This window comes from Nannobrachium achirus (assembly GCF_963921795.1).
Source record: "Nannobrachium achirus genome assembly, chromosome: 18".
In the NCBI taxonomy this organism is placed as follows: domain Eukaryota; kingdom Metazoa; phylum Chordata; class Actinopteri; order Myctophiformes; family Myctophidae; genus Nannobrachium; species Nannobrachium achirus.
Window position 1 is genome coordinate 42366816 of NC_137825.1, and position 22910 is coordinate 42389725.

The window sequence follows — 22910 nt, forward strand, 5'->3', positions numbered from 1 at the left end:
TATGGGGGTCTAAACTGACACATACAAGTCTGTAACTTTGGCAGTGTACAGTCTCTCTAGGTTCCTTTATGGGGGTCTAAATTGACCCACAAGTCTGTATAACTTTGACAGTGTACAATGGAACCAAATGAACCCGTCAAAGTTAAGGGGAGACCTGGCTTTAATGTAAAAGTTTGAGACCCACTGATCCAGTCCATGGTGTGGCGCCCATGCTGACAACACGCTGTGGTTGTGGAACTGACGTCACGCACATTGTAACGTAACTGGCGCGCGGAACGGAACCGACAGCGTGTTGTTCACACACCGCGTCAACAACTGGAAGTTTCTCGTCCTGGTAAAGTATGTTACATAATTGTGTCCTAACAGTCGTAGGCTTTCATAGGTCTGTATTGGTCAAAAAGCACGTTTAACGTTAGTTTTACCATGGCTAAACGAACTCCCGCGTCATGTTCAATTCAAGGTTAGCTAGCCAGTGGTGACACACACTACTAGCCAGCGATGTCAGAGGACCCAGCTAATGTAATGGCATAATGCATTGTAATATGACAGTCATTGCGTTGGTCTCTTAATATGTCACAAATCTTAGCAGTAACAACAAGTACGACAGGATAGGTAGGGACATCTGGGCAAAAAAAAGTAGTCTATGTGAGTGACCTTAATTTGGAATGTTTAAGCATGTTCAAAGCATGTATATTTTACTTTAACCTTTTCCTGCTCTTTTTCTTCTTTTGTTTTTAAACATTTTGGACAAAATAACCAAATTTACATTGAGGATTCCACTTTCCAGATGTCCCTATAGTGCCCACCTATCCTGTTACACCATGGGATCAGTGAGGCATGTTTTTTGTTTACCCCCTTTCATCAAGCATGTAACTGTCTCCCTCCCTACTCCTTAGCAACGCAATGGCTTCGGATGATATCGCCCAGCTGGCTGATGCTTTGTCCAAGACGCATGTCGGAGATGGAGAGTTGAGTTACAAAGGTCGGGGACTCAAACTGGACAACGCAGAGACAGGTGAGATTATCTGAGATTGGAAGTACCTCTACAACTGCAGCATTAACCAGAAAATGTTACCCAGAGAACTTCTAATTAGTCAGTAGGTAAAAGGATAATTATTTGAAAGACTTCTGCTGCACATTGCTGTTGTTGTACACATTGACGTTTATGATATTCTGAGTAGTACCCCCCCATCACTAATCCATCCTCCTGCTGTCTCACCCATTGTGTACCTTTAAAGTTAAACAAAGTACTTGTCTCAAATTGATCTTCTCTTGACATCTTGATCTCTGTCCCTGTTCATCCAGTGAAAGAGTTGGTACGTGACATTGAGCAGTACCAGGGGCTCCGGGCTTTGCGCTTGGAGGGGAACACGGTTGGAGTAGAAGCAGCACAGGCCATTGCCAAAGCCCTGGAGAACAAAGATGAACTTCAGGTACTCTACGTTTTTTAATTTCTTTGCCTGTGCATAATAGGGATGGGACGATATGCGATATTATCGTTTATCGTGATAAAAAACACTCACAATAATCATATCGTGGAGATTTCATTTATCGTGATATCGTCCTCCGTCATGCACTGGGATCAATTCACCTTTTATTTGCCGAGCTGCATATACGGTACCATTTAAACTCTCTATTGATAAAACATACTTATAATATACGTACTTGATACAGTCTTTTTTTTCACTCTCTATTAAATGTCTTCGCCAAAAAATTGCCGATCTACAAGCTGACAACGCGTTGCGTTGAGCTTGTAGATCGGCTATTTTTTGGCAAATGTTCGGCCCCAGGATAATGGATTTTGATTATCGCGATAATAACGTAAATCGCGATTTCTTTTGTCACAATAATCGTGATATGACATTTTCACATTGTCCCATCCCTGCTTGAAACTCCTTACAAGCTTGGTGTCTTGAGTTCTGTCAACACGTGTTACATTGTGTCATCCATCTTTCAGAGATGTCTCTGGAGTGATATGTTTACTGGAAGACTTCGCTCTGAAATACCCACTGCCCTGGTAAGTGGCTGGCAAACCGACCTTTTATATTTTTTATTATGGGGTGAAATCAAAGCACAGCGTTCCTATTGAGGTTCTCGAAACCAGCTGATTTCACATTGTTTTGTTTCTTTTGATTGCAATGAGGCTGCATATATTTGACACTCCAAGGCCAAGACAATTCTTGTTGATCTCAATGCCTGGTCTTTTCACCAGAGGTCCCTGGGAGGTGCGCTGATGAGTGCAGGGGCCAGACTGACAGAGCTGGACCTGTCAGACAATGCCTTTGGTCCGGATGGGGTGAAGGGCATTGAACTACTGCTGAAGAGCCCCTCCTGCCACTCACTGAGGGTTCTGAGACTCAACAATTGTGGCATGGGTATCGGAGGAGGCAAGGTGAGCTCACCTGGTCCATGTAATATCTGAGGATGTGTGTGTTCTTCTACGTACATACGTTTGGTGTTTACTTTGAGCAAGTGTACAAAAACAGGATGCAGTAACAATTCAGTGGAATACAATTGAAAATGGCAGTCATATGCTTTCACACACAGATGCGTTAATAACCTATACACACATATAACCTGCACATACACATTCACACTTACCCAAATCTTGCACTTAAAATAAGGTAGAAAATATGGGAGATTGTACAAAACGTCATGAGAAGTTGAACTACAGTAAAACTGCCATTTGCTAGCTTTGCTTGCTTGGACAAGCTGCTGACAACAAGGCTGGTACTTTAGAATGGTACAGACAGAGACTGACCGACATGTGTATTCATGTCATGTGTTGTGTAGATCCTGGCAGCAGCACTGACTGAGTGCCATAAGGAGTCTTCAGCCCAGGGAGCGGCACTCAGACTGAGGGTGTTCATCGCCGGGAGAAACCGTCTGGAGAATGAGGGTGCCACGGCCCTCGCGAAGGCCTTCAAGGTGCAACACATTCTGTACCTGTTTAACACTTGGCCTTGTAATAACTGTACTGTAGATCAGTGGTTCTCAACATGTGGGTCGGGACCCCCAGGGGGGTCCCCAAATTATTTTGGGGAGTCCCCAGATGATTAACTTATTGTGCAACATTGTTTTCACACACATTGTTTTCACACAGTAAACAAACCAACATAAAGTTTAAGTGTATAGAGGGTATCTACACTTTGGCCAAATTGTCAAACATTCACGGCAGAAATTGTTAAAATAGCTGATCTACTTGCTAACAACGCCTTCAAATTCACAAAATGTAATGCCTCTTGGTGCTCGTAGGGTGATGGGGTCCCCAGTTAAAATATGATTATTTTGAGGGTCGCAGCCTGAAAAGGTTGAGAACCACTGCTGTAGATCACTGCACTCAAGGTTGTCAAGGCATGATATGTTCATACAGAGAATGATCTGTTGAAAAGAATAGCATTACCTTTCACGAAGTTGATATTCAATCATATTAAATTCATTCTAACGGATGCATTTGGATAAAACATTAAAGTACAACACATTATACAACAGCCTCATATTGTATGTATTCAACATGTAATTTCTTCTCCCATTTTCCATTTATGTTTTCCATTCTTAACAGTTGATAGGCAGCCTGGAGGAGGTCCACATGCCCCAGAATGGCATCACCCACCCAGGCATCACAGCCTTGGCTTCGGCCATGCAGCTCAACCCAGAGCTCCGCGTCCTCAACCTCAATGACAACACTTTCACCAAGAGAGGAGCACTGGCCATGGCACAGGTACTGTAGAAGGGACATTGAATGTACTGTAAGTACTAAGGTTTCCCCCAGGGAAAAAAGACTAGGTGGTATGTACCAGTCCGGAATACCACAATATAGACAAAACTTCATGCTTATATTTATGACAAATGTCACGATTACAATATGATATACAATATGACTATGGGTTCACAATTGTTATTTTTAAGTGTAGCAGCAGTGAAAACTACAGTTCTTCAAAAAACAGCATACTGCAGGTCAATGCTGTTCTTTTTTAAATTCCACCAACCAAAATTCAAACGCTTTTGATCCTGAACTCAACAGAGCAGAAGTGGTTTTGTTACCACCGCGCTCTGACTATTCTGTCAGTATGGCGCTGACGAAATTCAAAACTCCTTGATCTTGTTGTCATTCTGAGTGACCCTTCACTTGTCAGTGACTGAGCAGAAGTCAAATGGTTTCCTTTCCACCTATCAACACAAAAGGATTGTGGACTGCCATTTAAACGTTAAAAAAAAAATGAAAGAAAATCAATCAAATATAAATGTGTGTATCTTTTGTATGTTCCAGGCTCTGAGGCATCTGAGGAATGTCCAGGTGATTAACTTTGGTGACTGTCTGGTCCGCTCCGAGGGAGCCATTGCCCTCTCAGCTGTCCTGAGAGAGGGGCTGCCTATTCTCAAGGTCAGCCTACTGTACATACAGCCTAACATCAAGCGCCTCGTGAGCATCGTCTGTGCAACGTGGAATTATGTGACTTGTCTTGTATGTTGTCCAGGAACTGAACCTGTCCCATGGGGAGATCACTGAGACTGCAGCTCTCGTTGTGGCACAGGCCGTCACTGACAAACCTCATATGGAGAAACTGGATCTGAATGGTATACAGTACACTACTCACTAGTTGTAAATTAGTATTGTTTTTCTTTTCTTTTCTTTTTTTTTCCTTCTTTTTTTATGTCGTTTGACACTGTTAGTTGTAAATTAGTTTAGTAAATGTCAGCTATCGTATTCTTATCACATTAAAATTCACAAATTTTTGAAGCACATCTTAAAATGCACAATTATAGATTTCTATGTAACTTCTTGTTTTTAGAAATATCAGTAATATTTATCATAATAATAATTAAAACTGAAACGAATAATTTCATCATGACCTGATAGGCTTTAATCTAAGGCTGAATAAATTCTGTATTAAGTGTTGTTAAAGGTGTGTTAACAGCGTGTGCCTCTGAACAGGCAACTGTCTGGGAGAGGAGGGTTGTGAGGCTCTGACTGAATTCATGGAAAGCATGGACAGAGCAGACATGCTGGCCTCTCTCAGGTAATGTTTGTATGAATGTGTGTGTGTGTGTGCCCCATGTAATTTCATATTTCCCCTCCGATTGTATAATCTTAATCTCCATTACGCATACAGTGATGATGAGGGAGAGTCTGACGATGATGAAGAAGAGGAAGACGAGGATGAAAATGGAGTGGAAGAAAGTGAAGAAGATGAAGAAAGTGATGAAAATGTGAAGGAGAATGGCGTGTCAAATGGAGAAAGCAGCCCCACAAAACCTCAGAGCTCAGTAAGGCAGCAGAAAATTCAAAGGAATTACCATTTATAAACAGTAATAAACATATAATACAATACCAAACTACATTCACAATCAGGTTGTTTTATGTACCAACTAATGCATCAGACCAATATGGTGGCCTAGGCAAGATTTTACAAGACAACATTTTGTTTTTCTGCCCTGATGCCTGAATGTGACCATTTGACTCCACTTGTAGGTAGAGGTGGAATCGTTCTTGAACAGCCCTTCCAGTGAAAAGCTTCTACAGCTCGGAGAAGAGAGAACACTTCTTATACGACAGGTGGGAATTTAGAGAAACCTATACCGAACCACACTCCCTCAAACACACAGAGACTCGGTGCGTGCTCAGCAGAATCAATGTGTCCTCCATGGTCCAGGGACAGACAGTTACAGACATGTGTGGGTTTCCGGTCCTCTAAAGCCGTTTATCCAACCGAATTGCCACTCAGGCCAGCACTCCCGAGTTATACAGGGTTCCCACAGTCATGAAATTCCTGGAAATATTTTGAAATTAGAAAAATATTTTTCCAGTACTGGAAAAGTTTTGGAATTGATCAAGGGTCCTGGAAAAAATAGCTATGCATTGTCTTTGGTTATTGATTTTGTTAATACCTCTGAAATGACAAATTAAACATTGGCCAAATTGTCAAATATTAGAGTCAGAAATTGTGAAAATAGCAGATCTACATGCACACAACGCCTCGAGCATGTATATCGGCTATTTTCACAATAGAACCGTGTTATACAAAATTCCTGGGTGGTGCCGGGGTCCCCAGTTCAAATATGATTTCGGGGGTCACGGCCTGAAAAGGTTGAGAACCACTGGCATACACTACCTGTCTTTGGGCACTGTGCATAGGAGTAAGTGACTCGTTATTGAGCTGAATTATTGTTATATAGTCCTGAAAATTGGGTTAAATATTCTGGAAAAGTTTTGGAAATAAATTGGTAAAAGTATGTGGGAACCCTGGTTATACCTTGTATGGGCAAAATGTTGTTCACTTTTGGTTACATTTAAAAAAAAAAGAAGGGAGAGCAGCCTATCGTGTGCGGACATTCCCGTTTCTTAGTGCGTATGTCTTATAAAGATGTTCCCTTCTCAGGTGGAGGTATCGGACCCAGACAAGGCAGCAGACATCCTTCTGAAGATATCCTCTATCTACAGTGACCAGCCAGAGACCAAGAAAGTGGTTCTAGAAACCATTGGTAAATGGAGAACGAATACATGCTACACATTCTCTTAACTTTAAACAATTTATGTCATGTCACAATTCAGTTTGTCAGGTTTCTTTCTTTTGTTTGTGAGCTATTGCTCTTATTCCAGAGTGACTTATAGCCACTGTAAAATAACACAACTGTCAGAAGTGACTGTTAACATGCACTTTAACCCATGCACCACTGTTTGTCTCTGTGTACCATAGACGCAGTGTTTGAGAGGCTCTTTTCTGGTTCAGCCGTCCAATCCTACTGCTTCCTCTCCAGCCTAATGGTCCTGACAGGGCTGCTCAAGGTACATACATGTAACTGGGGTGCAACAGTTCATTCATTGAATTATTCAATTAGATTCCTATGTTGGGCATGTCATTATAGGCAAAATTTGAAACAAGTTTTTTTTTTTGCATGACACTGTTGCACATGCATTTGGTACAATGTAATGTATGACATTTTACCTACTGTGTGTTGATTATTGTGTTTCTCAGGGTGAGGGGACTGGCAGGAAGTTGTTTGTGGTCCCAGGTCATCTGTTGTGTCTGGAACATGCCGTCCAACAGGAATACTTCCCCCAGGACCATGCCTCACTGCTGCACACCTTCCTCTCCAAGTAAGTAAGGCCCTCTGTGTGTCTTGGTGTAAAGACACACAGAGGGCTGTCCTGTTGAACTTGTCCGTGGGACGATTATTTTGTTTCCAGCAGCAATTCCCAAGCCCCAAAGCGCTGTTATTGGACTGTTCTGTGCTGCGATTAGACAGTCAGTCAGAACAGGAGTTGCTTGAGTTGATCCAGAGTTTGCTAGCCAACAGTGTTAGAAAGCAAATGTTATGTTGGGTAGCAGGCTAGCAGCAATCAATGACGATTCACCAGTCAATGAAAACATTTTTAATATGACTTTAATGGCTGTAAACCACATATTCAAATTACTTTATTTAATAATATTATAAAATGTGAATTTTTGAATCCAGCTATATTTATATTTAACAGTCGATCATGATTTTAATTGGCCAATTGCCGGAATATACCGACTAACGGAAACCCTGAATGGAATACCATTTAACTCAAGCAATCAATACCTGTGCCTGTGGAAGTATTTCACATGTGACTGTAATGACATGATGTCACTTCTTGTCTTTTTGGTGCCAGGAATTACAAGGCTCTGAAGTCAGGTGGTGGCGCCACACAGAGCCTACAGTTGGCCCTGGAGAAAAGGTGCTCTCCAGAATACTGAGTCCAAGTACACCTCACAACCAGTCTCAACCACTGCCCGCCAGTACTACCCCCCCAACACACACACACACACACACAGACACACACACACACACACACACACACACACACACTCTCTGCACTGATGGACACGCCGTGATTTGTCTCCCAACAAAGCATGGAAGCTTTAAGCGCCATTCACACCAAGCTCTAAATTGATTGATTGAAAAGTTGCATGTACATTAATGATGACAGATGCACAACAATAGTCATAAGGATAAAGACAAGAAAGCTCTGAAGCTTATTTCCATTGTATTGTTTGTTGCCCTTTGGTTGTGACAGGAGAACGACACGGGTTGCTGGGGAAAACTGCTCCGAGATGAAAACAATGTACTGTTGCATATAACAAATACACTTTCAGTTAAATATTTCATATAAGAAGTATAGGATTTACAATTTAATAATTGTTTAAACGTGAAGCTGAAAAAGCCTTACCCGATGATGAAGGCTGCAGATTCACTGTGTTTGCTGCTGAATGAAAAGGGTCAACAAGTTGCATACAGTAGGCGCAAACATTCTTTTCATCACTAGTTTTTGAATTCAGTTTTCACATGTGTTTTACATCATTTGAACTTGTTTTTATACAGATAATATCGACATCTGTAAATATTGGTTATCTGCCACAACCGTATTGTTATCGGTTCTTGGTATTGGCCAGGAATTTCTCATCGTTGCATCCCTAGTTATTGTTATAATTATAGTGCTTGGTGTAAACAGCCCTCTACACTTGAAAAAGGGATGAGGATCCACTCATTTAAGGCACGTTAAAGAAACCAGGATTCTCTGCCTTTCAATGTTTTCTTAATTGTGCTTGCTACTTCTATATTTGTACAAAAGGGAAAATGTTTTATAAAAAGTTTGACATACAGGGCTAGCCATGCTTGCGATAGACTGCAGGTTATTTGGGGAGTATGAATTGATTGTAATTTAGTGAGGAACTAACATGGGGGTGGGGAGGGGGTGAGACCACTGATTTATGTTGTAGTTCTTTAATTTAAATTAAATCTTTGAATTGAAATTCTAATGACATTTGTTTGTTTTATAATTATTCTTTTTTTAAGTGACTGTATTCAACTCCCTTCTGGGGAATATTTGTTTGTTAAAAGTTCTAATAAACATATTTTGGAGACAATAAAGAAAGGTTCTAACAATAGTCATTGGCAACATGAGGATAACTTGCTGCATATTATTATGTTATAAGTGTCCTCAATTGTTTGCAGTTTGATTTTGAAACAAAGCATTGCCCTCCTGTATTTGTCTTGCATTTTAAGGCTAGACTAGAGCAATAAGAAGCATTCCACTGATTTAATGATGGACTTGGCAAAGTTGTCTACTTGGGTGGTCAACTTAAAATTTCCAAGATGGGGAAAGACGATGCATTTTTGCCGCCTATAAGACAAATCAAAGCTACATTATATTATTGTTGGTCATTGGACAGGGTTCAGCTGGGTCAGAATGCTCAGTGCATCAGACTGTGAGCAGGAATGAGTTGCATGCATGAGCATTCCCTCCTACCAGTATGGACCTGAATGTACAGTATGTGTGCGCATTGTCCTGCACTGTACACAGTCATTACACTGCAGTGCCCATGAGGCCTAAGGGGCCAATACAAAATGTGTATGTTTTTGTATGCAACAGCAAATGGGCGAATTTGTTCCTTCAAAGAACAAAATGTCTGGACATAGGAGGAAAACAAAGTCAGGATTATTTAACAAAAGGCAATTCAAAGTGCTTCACACAACAATAAGCATTAAGACATCAACAAGGCAAACTAAAACTAAACTAAACACATTAAGAAAGGACAAGTAAAATTATAGTACAGAAGAATGATGAGGTAGACATAATTTCTCAAAATTAAGATTGAATGTTTCGGAATTAAAGTCTTTATTCAATAACTGGTGTGCCAGCAACATGACCTACAGTAGTTCAATAATAATAATGTTGACCCTACTTGCTCCAGCAGGGGAAATTCTGTTTCAGTTCAGAGGCACGCCACAGAGCAGTTAGGGTTTAGGTGTCTTGCTCAAGGACAAGTCTGTAACTTTGACAGTGTGCAAATGGTACCAAATTAACCCTAACAAGTTAATTTGGTTCCATTTGGACACTGTCAAAGAAGTTAAGGAGACCTTCAAATGTCAGTTTGAGGACCACTGTTCTACACAATGCTAACTGGGGACTGCAGTTCCTCTCACCATTCAGCGTTTCCGCCCCCCAAAAAGTGTCTTTATAACACATCTATGGTGTCCCAGATGTAAATGTCCAGTATAATGATATTATCATTAAGAACCAGCAGTGGTTTACTTTGGGCCCCCAAAGAACCAAAGGTGTGAACCACAGCCCTATAGAACCAATGCCAGCCATCTCTCATAGGCTATAGTTGTTCATGTATGTTTTAGAATGTAGGGAAATTTGGAAATAAAAAGGAATATACTTGGAATATAATCTGAATATTAATCTAGCCTACTTCTATGAATTAATAACATTGGTAGGCCTATTTATTGTAGCCTTTTGGCCTGCCTATAAAGTGTAGTAGCCACCTGTTTTCTTTGTATGTCGTTGAAGTCTGTGAGAATTTGATATAGTCGAATGGTATAAAGTTCTCCATTCTGAAACATCCCCATGAAAAACCAGGTTAGAATTCACCAGCGTTGGCAGGTTAGCATTTCACCAGGTTAACAATCACCAGCGTACTGAGTTTAGGGTTGAGGTTATAGTTTAGATCCTTTCTTCAAATCAGTGGTTGCTATCATTCAACGACGTTTACTGAGGACCTTTTATGACATAACATTCTTGGGTCAGTGTTAAGGGGAGACCTTGACATTTGAAAGTTTGAGAAACACTGTTTTATGTCATGACTCGACTCGGTCTGTGTCATTGTTTTAGTATACGCGCGCTCTTGTTACTCAGCAGAAGTGAGGAGAAAGAAAGGCGGGGGGTCGGGCAGGCTGAATGAGAGGGATCAGCTGAGTTTGTTTTAGGTGGGGGACAACCAGGGGAAGAGCATCGGAGAGAGACCAGAGAGAGACCGTGAGAGAATCTACGGACAAGTACCAAGTCGCCTATAGCAAACAGCCGGAGGACACAACAACAGCCGGGGCAACGTGAGTGTTTCAACGCGCACATTAGAATAGAATGTAGGCCGATTTTTGTGTAGGCTACTAGGCCTAAAATCTAGAAGTCAAGGGTGTGCTTGTAACAGAAAAATGGCAGATAACTGGATAATTGTGTTATAGGCCTAGTAGCCCACTGTTTCCCAAACAGTGGTTAGTTAGTGGGTCGTGACAGACTCGGAACCAATTTGTGGATTTTAATTTTATGTTTCATAGGCACATTTTTTAAGGTGCAATAGTAGGCCTAGTCAAGATCTGGAGCTCTTTTCTTTTTTTATATTCAATATTTACATTGTGTGACTAGATAGACTAGGATATAAACAAGGTGTCAGCCTGACAATGGCCAAAATGATATTAAATTTGATTATTATTTTAAGCTTTTTGAATAGAAACACATATTACGAAGCTTATCTTTTTTTTTATAAAATATTTCCAAAACATTATTTTTATTTTAGCATCCGTTTTTCATGAAAAAGTTGATTATAGCTCCTTTAATTATTATTTTTTCAAAACATTCCCCAAAAAAGCTTTTTCTTTTTTTTCATGAATAAAAAAAAACAAATTCTGAGGGAAATTTCATGAATAAATAGAATAAAAACATTTCACTAGTTTGGTCCCAGGCAAAGGTCTTTCTTGAGCGTAAAGGTTTGGGAACCACTGCTTTACGCAGAAGGGAGAAATCAGCCCTCAACGTCTACTCCGGATGGTGCCCGACACGAATACACTGTGCGTCTTTGTGCGCGCACAGCTTGCCAGCTCCACTGCGGTCAAACTGTTGGTCCCCCGGGGGACACTGACACACGGGCTTTGCCCTAGCAAATTCCACCGTCTCCAGTTTCTTTGCCTCTTTTACAACTTTTCCTTCGCTCGATCAGGCGTCCGAGATACCACAAACCGCGTTAATAGCAAAAAGGACGAACGGATCTAGAAATATGAGCATTTGTTGATTTTCTTATTTTTCTTGAAAAGGGTTGATTCGACTTTTCATCTGGGATCTTTTCAGCGTTCAGGTATGACTGGGCTGGTTGTGCACATGCAGGAACGCCATGCACATGAATGTAAACAATTTTGGATTAATTTAGTCCTTGCTAGTTTTACATAGTCTTCTCCCTCTGTCATTGCCTTCGGCCCATATCACGTCTCATATTTAATAAGAGTTTGACCATATGCATGCATTTTTTTAAGCAGCCTATATAGAGTGTGGAACTGAAGCTTTTCAATCTTCGGTCCCAGTTATTTCAGACTAGCCTACTAACGAATGTGGACATAACGCATTCCATTGAAGACTATGGCAGCATTGGCAGCACAATCTGGCCAAAATCCCAATCCCTAAAAAAGAACTGGGATTTGTGTAGAGATTTCTTTTTTCTTTTTGGATCAGATTATGGTTTAGAGGAGCATAAAATGTATCGGCTACATTTTAATACACAGGGACAGGCACCTTGCTACACAGTGCATAGGCCTATACAACACATAGGGAAGAATTAATTAAGACAGAATTCATGGAGTGACTCCTCTTTGTCAATGAGGAGGTTGATGTGTTTGTGAATTTTCCCTCAGATGTATTCCAAGGTCTCTCTCGACGCCCTCTACTGGCCGCTACTGGCTCTGCTCCTCTTCGTTCCCGGAGCGCACCTGGCCAAATGCCCCAAGCAGTGCGTCTGCGACCCCATCCAGCTCACGGTCGCCTGCATCAACAAAAACCTCACCGAAGTGCCTCCAACTATAGATGAGGTTATGGTTCATTATGATAATTTCTTCATATTTTCACCTCTGTGGATGGCAACGAATTTCAGTGTTGAAAAAATATTGATAAAAACTTCTATGTGGTGATTTGTTTTCCTAGATTCAATCCAATCGTTCAAAGAGATACTCTTCAAAATCTTCCAGCAGCAATACTGTTTCTAATACTTTCTTTGAAGGAGGATGCACACAATGGACCTCTCCTTTCTCCTTATTGTTACTCTTAGAGTCAGAGTTTACTCACTTTTCCCTTTTATGAATATAGCATGCAGATATAGCGAGAATATAGCATGCAGAGATAGCGAGAGGATAGTGTTGATTTAATCAAGATGTGGTTCAGGCAGGATTTGACCCTAGACTAGTAGGAAGCACTTATGCTTCCAGAGCTGTAGCATGGTTAGAAGCATATACTAATGTGTCTGTTGCTAATAGATCACTGTAAAGCTGGATCTGAGGGGCAATGACATCCAGGAGCTTCCCACGGGGGCATTTAAACACACCCCCTACCTGACCCACCTGACCTTGCAGCGCTGCAACATACGTGCCGTGAAGGAAGGAGCCTTCCGCAGCCTGGGACGCCTGGTCTTTCTCAACCTGGCCAACAACAACATAGAGATCCTCTACCAGGTTGGATGAATAACAACTCTCTCTTTCCCTCAATCTCTCTCTCTCTGAGCCCCTCTGGGTGAGACCTGCTCCATCTCACTTTCTCTCATCTTCCTTATACAATTGTATAATTTAGAACAGTGGTTCCCAAACTTTTTAGCTCAAGACCAGGGGACAGACCCAAAAGAGAGATTCCAAACTGAAAGTGAAAACAGCAGATCTACAAGCTCACAAATGCGCCACTTTGCGCAGCGTTGTGAGCTTTAGATCTGCTGTTTTCACTACTACTACAACATTTGTGTTCAAATTTTTGAAATTTCTTAGATTTTTCTTCATGGAAAAAACATTTCCATTTGTTATTAAATTCCTTTTAAAAAAAGAAGCTTTTTTGGGAATGTCTTTTGATTCATTTATTTATTTAAATAATAATAATTCAAACCAAAACAATGAAGGAAACAAAACATGAAGGGACCCATGAAAACCCACACGGTGTTTGGGAACCAGTGATTTAGTCATTTTTAAAGTATACTATTCCTACAAGATGCACTATTCTGGCAATTGTCCTCACTTCGCTTCAATAGTGTTTTAGACATTTCTGCTACATTATATCCTGAACATTGTAGAGCGGCAGGAGCTACAAGTGGTGGTGGGAGACATGCTGCTGGTCCTGAGTGGGATTCCAACCACCAATCCTAATATCTCTCTTTGTTTCCATGGTGTGCAGGAGTCGTTTGACGGCCTGTCGTCCCTGAAGCAGCTGATGATCGATCGAAACCGCGTGGAGGAGATCAAGACGGGAGCTTTCTCTCAGCTGGGCTTTCTCAACCTGCTTTCCCTCACACACAACCGGCTGGTCTATATACCCAACATGGCCTTCCAGGTACTCTCACACATACTTACACCTACACAAGCACACATGTACACACCAACGTACATGCGTGCACACACTAGAACACTGGTTCCCAAACAATGGGTCCCTACATTTTTTTGTTTCTACATTTAGTTTTTGATTATTATTATTTCAAAACATCTTCAAAAAACATTCCCAAAAAACTAATTCAATCATTATTTTCAGTAATTTCATGAAGAAATAAAATTAAAATCAAAGAAATTCCATAAATTAGATAACAAAATGTTTAAGAAGTAGTGAAAATAGCCGATCTACAGGCTCTCAACGCGGCGCATGAAGAAATAAAAGAAAAATCAAAGAAATTCCATAAATTAGATAACAAAATGTTTAAGAAGTAGTGAAAATAGCCGATCTACAAGCTCTCAACGCGGCACGAAGCGACAGGTTGTGAGCTTGTAGATCTGCTGTTTTCATTAGTTTGGGCAAATGTCTAATTTCTCTTTTGGGTCACGGGCGAAAAGGTTTAGGAAACACTGCATTAGGAAGATAGAGACAGAGAGTCAAAGATAAACAGACCATTAACCAATAACAATATGACATTTATTGCAAATACTTTGTCCAGGGCATGCAGAACATAAAGTGGCTGCGTCTCAGCCACAACTCTCTGAACTACCTGGACATAGAGGCCTTCGCTGGTCTCTTCACTCTGACCAGACTCAGTCTGGACCACAATGAGCTACAGTTCTTCCCCACAGAGACCATGACCAGGTACGCTGCTGTATGGTCAAGCCTGGGCTGTCGAGTCAAGTCAGGTCAAGTGAAGTTTACATATCAGACGTTTCACCAGGACACAGGAAAGACTGTGCACTGTAAAATTGGCAAGCCTAAAGATTCAGCCTTACGTTTTCCCGAGTTTGTTCTTGTTGACTGGAGTATACAGGTTATTTTCCTCTTGTGGAAATCATCTTTGTCACTTTAGATTTCAACTACTTAAACCATTATTTTATACTTTAGCCCGGATGTTATGCTGGAACGCCTACTGAGTGCCAAAAAACAACGTTTTTCAAAAACATTAGAAGGATTTATTTTAGGAGACATTATGTTGAATCGGCCTCAGGTCTTAATGTGTTAAGGTCTCCTCCCTCCTCTCTCTCGTCATTCAGACTGCCAGAGGTCACTCGTTTGGAGCTGAGCTACAACCCTATGACCTACCTGGGGGAGGAGGTGGTGTCCATGGCCAAGCTCACTCACCTCTTCCTGGACCACATGTCCCTCCAGGACCTGGCCAGCTCGGCCGTGGCCGCGTCTCCCAGCCTCACCCACCTGGACATCAGCCACAACCAGCTGCGCGTGGTCCAGCCGCTCTCTGCCGGATCCCCCAAGCTGGCGCGCCTCAACCTGGCCGGCAACCCCATCTACTGCAACTGCTACCTGCGCCCTCTCAGGTGGGATTCTGTGACACGTTGTCGTGGGTCACTATAACGAGCTGAATTGTGTTCTTCAACCTGGTGTCCCTATTGTTCACAAAGCGTCAAAGTGGTTAATGTGCTTTGATCCCAGTTCTGTTGAATAACAACTTTCTAAAAACAGATTTTACAAAGTGTAAACTAAAATAATCACACCATTCATCAAACCATTCAGTGACACACTGACAAATGAAGGCATTTGCTGTGTCTTTTTACAGTGTGGCTCTGCAGGAGTCTAGTGTCTAAAAGAGGGTTGTTCTGTCTCTGTGTGTGTGTGTGTGGGGGGGGGGGGGGGGTGTCTGGAGACAGTAGTTCACATGAGTACTTTTACACCTTCATAATGGAAGCCAATGGAGCTCAAACATTGCCCACATTTGGATGGCTACACCGTTCCCATGCGCATCCGGCCAAGATCCACATGATTCGATTATTTTCCTCAACCCGCCCACAGGGAGTGGGCTATCGGTGGTAAGGTGAAGCTGATAGGGACATGCGGAGGGCCGGGCCATATGTCCGGAGAAAGCATCGAGTCCCTCTACCCTGGAGACCTGCGCTGCCAGAGCCAAGAGGCCATGCTGAAGGCAGAGTTTGAGGAGGCCACCAGAATCATTCCCCCGCCCACCCCAGAGCCCCAAAACAAGGTCAAGTGTCCCACCAACTGTGCCTGTGAGGTAAGTGCTGAGGAAATAAAACTGTGTTAAATGTACAGTAACAAGTACAGGAGTTGATTGGTTACTCTACAGTTCCCACACTAATATATATATAAATATATAAATAAAGTAAGGATGGAAGCAAATCTATTAAAGTAATATATACTGTGTGTGTACAGTACATACTATATATACATTGAGAGCAAATAATCGGGTTATAGGATGTGGAGTGTTTCTGAAGTCTAATGCCTGTCTGTGGGAGAAGAGGTGGGGAAGAGTTTGAGTGAGGCCCTGTCCACATATACAGATATGCAATGTTCACTTTAGGTCGCCTTCTAAATTGGAGATTTTGTGGTTTCTATGTATAGACCTGAACAGGAACAGATTAGTGTGACATTTTAAGCTTGTAGGTGCATTTTTCAAAATGTAATTGTTTTGGACATTTATATCATCGTTCGTCACAGTACAATAGCACCGTCACGATGTTGATATTGAGGTATTTGGTCAAGTAGTATTTTGATATTTGATTTAGTCCATATCGCTCAGCTGTAGTGTACTCCTGCTCCAGACTCCAGTCATACTATTTTGCTAGGATGTGTTTGTGTGCGTGTGCGTGCTGGAGTACCAAATAGGGATGAAAATCCACTATGCTGACAGGTCCATCAAATAGTCCCTGGTTTACAGACTCTCTGATCCCCTGTACATGGCAGTGTCACAATATTTGCTGTAGTACTGAAGGGGTTCCCATGTGGGACTCCGTAGGCCTCAGTCTTTGAGTAGTTGGGTTTAGATCTGGGTTGCAGTGTTGTTTTTGACAGCAAATTTAGATTTAGTTTTAGTCATAGTCTTTTAAATAAAATGTAATTTAGTTTTAGTCCTAATTTAGTCACCTGAAAAGTATTAGTTTTAGTCTAATTTTAGTTGACTAAATATCATAAGATTATAGGCGACTAAATCTACAGTTGATTCAGTCAACTGAAATGTATTTTGGCAGGCCTTGATGGCATCGTAATGTAGGATTTTACACTTGGTTTTTATTTCGTTGACGAAATTCTCAATATATTTAGTCTTAGTTTTAGTCATCACAGCTTAGTTTTTATTTTGTTTTTATTTAGTTTTTGTCAGTGAAAAAAACACAGTCGACAAACATTTTTCGTCATAGTTTTAGTCGACGAAATCAACACTGCTGGGTTGAACAGTGTCTACCTGCCTGTGTGTCCTCTCCTCTTCCCTCTCTTCCCCCAGGGAGACACGCACCATTCGTCCTGCGAAAACCGCGGCCACACCAAGGTGCCGCGTGGCTTCTCTCCCAGCACACGACTCCTGGATCTGCGCAGCAACCACTTCCACTATCTGACCAGCAACAGCTTCCCCGGCCTTGCGCAGGTGGTGTCGCTGCACCTGCAGCGTTGCAAGATCGCGGAGGTGGAGGGTGGAGCCTTCAGCGGCATGAAAGGGCTGGTCTACCTGTATCTGTCAGAGAATGACCTCACCTCCCTCAGCCCTGATGCCTTCAAAGGTAATTTAAAGAATTCCAAAAGATTGGATGAGTAGATGGATACATAGATCAATATTTAGATTGATTGCTACATGCATAGATACCGTATGTACATTCAAAGATGAAATTCTCAGATGAGAGGAGCTACATTTAGGACATTGTTAGGCCTTTGTCAAACTGAATTTCACAAACACTCACACATAAACACAATCAATTCACTTCACTGGCTCCCCATCACCTTCAGGACTGAACACAAGATCTCCCTTCTGACTCATCAGTGCATCCATGTTTCTGTGCATCCATCAATGCCATGCAAGTTCGTCCAACACCAACCTTCTTCTTGCCCCATGACCAAGCTCCGCACAATGGGAGAGTGGGCATTCTGCTCCACGCCTGTGAACAATGCATTTGAGAGCCCCACAATCTACCGATGCTTTTAAAAATGGACTCAAAACATACCTTTTTAGCTTTAGCTTAGCCTTTTTGTCTTAGGTTTTTTTACTCTATGCCTTAATTCATTTTAATCTACTTTTTACCCCAAGAAGGGTCTTGATGTAGAATGTTTTGTCTTTCCTTTGTTATTTTTGTGCCATTTGTCTTTAAACCCTGTAGCAAAAAATGTAAAGTGTGTTATAATTTAAAAATAAAGATTATCATTATTATTATGAATTCCCAGGTCTACCCCAGCTGACCTACCTCCACCTGGAGAAGAATCGCTTCACAAGCTTCCCTAAGGGAGCCTTCAACCTGCTGCCCGGCCTGCTGGCGCTCCACCTGGAGAACAACGCCATCACCAGGCTGGAGGCCGGGGCGCTGGCGGGGGCCGAGGGCCTCAGGGGCCTCTACCTCACCGGGAACGCCATCGGCACGGTGGCCCCCAGGGCTCTGGACCAGGCCACCGACCTCGACACGCTCCACCTGGGAGGGAACAAGCTGAAGGAGCTGCCGACGGAGGCTCTGGGTAAAGCAGGGAACCTTGGGGACCTGCGGCTGTCGGGAAACCCCATCCGCTGGGTGGGGGCCAACGCTTTCCTGCCATTAGCCGGGTCGCTGAAGGAGCTGTATCTGAACAACATGGGGTTGGAGAAGGTGAGCGGGCCACGTTTGGATGTGCTTCTCAGATAGTGTGAAGATGGTACCTATCTTTATTATATTATTAAAATTGATATCGTAAGCCTTTGTTTGCTACAGAGCTATTTTCTTAAAAACCCAGTGGCAGAAGTAATTTGGGCAATGGCCTGCAAACATCATTCCTGCATGCTGTACAGGGGCGTCAATTGGGTATGGCAGGGGTATGCAGCTGCCATACCCTGGGTCCAGGGGGGAAAATAAGTTACTTTTAAATATAAATCCATGAATGTCTCTTTGTCTATCTGCGCTGGTTATTATGTTGTTAAATTACAGTAAAATAACTACAAATGCAAAATTTAACATAATGGTCACTTTAACAAGGTATTATAATTATATTCTCCACACTTATCTCCCCATCTTGACAGAATGGTATATTCCCAGGTTCCGCAGGTCAGCTGCACAGGTGCAATGCATTATTGTTAATTGTGGCACGTTTACTAACCTGCCAAATTTAGCTGCACTTGAACAACCGTTCCAAGCTGCCATATCCAGCCCAAGAAACCGTAGAAAAAAACGTGTAAAAAACGGACAAAAGTCTTTTTTTTTCAGACATTGTGAAAACAGCCGATCTACATGCCCACAACGCCTCGCGCAGATCTGCTATTTTCACAATAGAACCGTGTAATACAAAATGTAATGCCTATTTTCCATGAGGACTCCCATCTTTGCCTTACCCTAGCTTTTGCTGAACTGACGCCACTGATGCTGTACCATTTCTCCTCTGCCACCTCAGATGTCTAAGGATGCCCTGGCAGGGCTGGGTCCCAGTCTGAGGAGTCTCTTCCTGGAAGGGAACCAGCTAGAGGAGATTCCCGACCTACACCCCCTGACCTCTTTGGAGGTCATTAACCTGGCTGAAAACCCCCTGCTCTGTGACTGCCCCCTGCTGCCACTACGCATGTAAGTTTGTTAAATGGTGTGATGAAAACCATCTTGTTCTCAATGTTAGAAAGACACAGGAGATGGTGTTCGACCCTATGAGTGTTGGTGACCACAGGCCTGTGGTCATTCATGACTCAACCATCTCACAGACACAGGTCACCTCATATAAATACCTGGGCATTTGTATTGAGAACTCACTAACTTGGAATACGCACATGGACAGTCTCTGTAGTAAACTACAGCAAAGACTGCACTTTCTCCGTCGTCTGAGGGTTCACGGTGTTGACCAAAAGTTTATGTTAGTGTTCTATCGAGCAGTTTTGGAAAGCCTTGTCAGATTTGGCATCACAGTTTGGTTTGGTAATCTCTGTGCAACTGCTCAGATTGGTTCAGACTGCAGGGAAGATCATAGGAGAAAGACAGCTCCCCTCTCTGCAGTCCATTTATGAGCAGACCACACTAAGAAAGGCTCAAAAAATAGTTAGCGATGCTACCCATGTTTTACATGGAGAATTTGTACTCCTGCCCTCTGGCAGAAGGTATAGTGAACCTACATGGAACTATGTTAGGTTTAAAAAATCCTTTGTACCAGCGTCAACTAAAATGTTGAACGAGGCTCTGAAACAGCATTGATTGTGACATTAGATCAACTACCGTAATTGCCGGACTATAAGCCGCGGCTTTTTTCCTATGTTTTGAACCCTGCGGCTTATACAACGGTGCGGCTTATATAAATACTTTTACAGCTAACGGCCAGGTAGTTAGTTTTACAATGGTCTTTAACAAGGATTTATATATAGATTTATACAGCTAATGGCCACCAGGGGCGCTCTAGCGGGAAGCAGGAGGGACACCTGCGGCTTATAGTCAGGTGCGGCTTATATATGTAAACATTAGTTTTTTTGTTCTAAATTTAGCTGGTGCGGCTTATATTCAGGTGCAGCTTATAGTCCAGCAATTAGGGTACCTTTTTGTGCACTGTGTAATGTTGTGTCCCCTCTGTATGTATTTCTATTATGTCTTTGTCATTGATGTTTTATGTGTGGCTGCAGCAGGGGTGAAAGCCCAAGCAAAATGTCCCTTGTGGACAATAAAGTTTACCTTACACACTCACAGGCATGAGTGTAGGAAGATGTAGAATACCAAAACAATGTAATTTCCTACAGATCACTCAATGTCGTATAACATACTCAAAATGTTTGATATTTCCCCTGAAATCAAACTAATAATTGTGATTGATAATCGCGATGTTTAAGTTGGTCATAATCTTGCTTAAAACAGACATAGTACACACATTTGTATTTGTAGAAAGGACCTGGAGTCTAAATCAGGAGTTCCCAGACATTTCCATGCCAAGGACCCCCAATAGCCATGACTGAATGGCCAACAAAAACAAACTTAAAGGGGCACTCCACCACTTTTCAACCTATGATCATATAATTGGTCCTCACTCAAAAATAGCTTTTCTTTTTTTTTTCAGAGGAGGGCTGTGGGCAGGTCAGAAACCCATCGTCTTCTGACATCATCGATTGCCAATCCAGCTTATAGAAACTGCAGGCTTTCTATTCCTGAAAAGTTGCAATTTTAAAGTGGAAGCCATTGTTCTCGCGATAATAAAAATCTAAATATTGTTTTCAAAAATATTGATTAAAATCTTTTTTGGGAAAATGATGATGTCACAAGACGATGGATTCTGAACTTCCCATAGCTCTCCTAGGAGACTTGGACTGAGTAGAAAAAGATTGTGATGTTTTATCATGAATTAGTGAGGACCTATTATATGAAGACAGGTTGAAAAGTGGTGAACTACTCCTTTAACATTGTCAATCTACAAGCTCTAGTTTTTCCCCATTTTCCTTGGGTGCCCCCTGGTGGCCTCCACTTTGAAAACCTGGCTCTAAATCACACCTCATCAATCCTGTCATGTGGTATTAATAGGTCTGGTTATATTTTAGTCAATATTAGAATGCTTTTTTGTTATATTATTTTTGTCTCAGGTCAGTATAGATGATAATCTAATTTTCCTGCCTAAATAAATTATTCTTCTGTGGGAACAATTTTAACGTATGTTTTATTCCAGGTGGCTTGAGAACGTCAACCTGAAGGTGCGTGCCACCTGTGCCAACCCTCCTGAGCTCCGGGGTCGCAGGGTCAAGGATGTCCACACCTTCAAGGCCTGTCCTGGGGGTGAGAGCCTCCCCTCTGCCCCTGTCCTGCCTGCCCCAAAGACCTCCAAGGCGCCCAAGTCCACCAAACCCAAGCCGGCACATCTCAATGGCCCTCATCACACCAAGATGCTCAAAGCGAAAGGCAAGCCTCGCAAGAGTCACACCCCAACCACCAAGAAACCAACAAAGAGAAGCAAGACGGCTTGAAACTGCCTGTGTGTGTGTGTGTTTGGGGGGGGGGGGGGCGGGCACCCTCTGGGCTCTGTACTGACAATCAGTGAACTGTGCACAGCTCAGCTTGAGAAAAGTTTAATTCACACGTTTATTACATTTCTGCTGTTAAACCCTAACCCGCCATCGAAGAAAACTTAAAAAGGATCCCTGACTAATACGACAAATATGCCTTAATACATTATAATTGTCCTCTATAACTACAATGTAAAATTAAAAACGCCTTAAAAATGTTATTTCTTCTGGAAATAGCTAATCTTTCACTCAATAGGGGAAATGCCTGTCGCAAGTTGATGTCATAAAACCATGTGTGATCTATCCCTATGGAATTTATGTGAACATGTGAAAACAAAAACAAACGTATTACTTCCTATGGTTAATGAGCATCAAATCAATATTTCAAATGCATCATTTTTTGCACATGCATGCCATAATTTCCATAGGGATAGACCACACATGGTTTTATGACATCAACTTGCGACAGGCATGTTTCCTATTGAGTGAAAAATTAGCTATTTCTAGAAGAAATAAAATATTTAAGGTGTTTTTAATTTTACATTGTAGTTATAGATGACAATTATAATGTATTAAGGCATATTTGTTGTATTAGCCAGGGAGGGGGGGGGGGGGGAGAGAGTATAAAAAAAATATATTTATCCAGATCAGTTATTTTGGACATCTGCTTTACCTTCATACAAATAGCCTTGCAGTAACAACTGAGAGCTGAAAATACAACCACAATCCTATTGTTGGCCAATGTGCAGGCTCTTGGATCTTGCCAAAGAGAATGGTCAATTGGCTTTGGTGATAGAAGTC

General features: G+C 42.0%; 2 protein-coding genes across 3 annotated transcripts; both read left to right on the forward strand.

Moving 5' to 3' along the window:
• Window positions 1-272: 272 nt before the first annotated feature.
• Window positions 273-8660, forward strand: rangap1b (Ran GTPase activating protein 1b). Of its 2 annotated transcripts, none has more exons than XM_080747942.1 (16): window positions 273-339; window positions 897-1015; window positions 1306-1433; window positions 1958-2017; window positions 2213-2392; window positions 2794-2928; window positions 3563-3721; window positions 4271-4384; window positions 4479-4578; window positions 4937-5021; window positions 5115-5268; window positions 5474-5557; window positions 6381-6483; window positions 6699-6787; window positions 6978-7099; window positions 7637-8660. In XM_080747942.1, the coding sequence occupies exons 2-16, from the start codon at window positions 904-906 to the stop codon at window positions 7719-7721; spliced, it is 1710 nt and encodes a 569-aa protein (XP_080604068.1). In that variant the 5' UTR covers window positions 273-339; window positions 897-903; the 3' UTR covers window positions 7722-8660. The 2 variants fall into 2 exon arrangements, with proteins under 2 accessions (XP_080604068.1, XP_080604069.1); XM_080747943.1 differs by having other exon boundaries at window positions 308-334.
• A 3796-nt stretch (window positions 8661-12456) lies between these two features.
• chadlb (chondroadherin-like b) lies at window positions 12457-22070 on the forward strand (the record flags this gene model as incomplete). Its single annotated transcript, XM_080747439.1, has 10 exons — window positions 12457-12603; window positions 13045-13239; window positions 13943-14098; window positions 14691-14836; window positions 15232-15513; window positions 15986-16205; window positions 17430-17703; window positions 18359-18771; window positions 19547-19713; window positions 21776-22070. Exons 3-10 carry the CDS (start codon window positions 13979-13981, stop codon window positions 22068-22070), a joined length of 1917 nt encoding a protein of 638 aa, XP_080603565.1. The 5' UTR covers window positions 12457-12603; window positions 13045-13239; window positions 13943-13978.
• Between the last annotated feature and the right edge of the window lie 840 nt (window positions 22071-22910).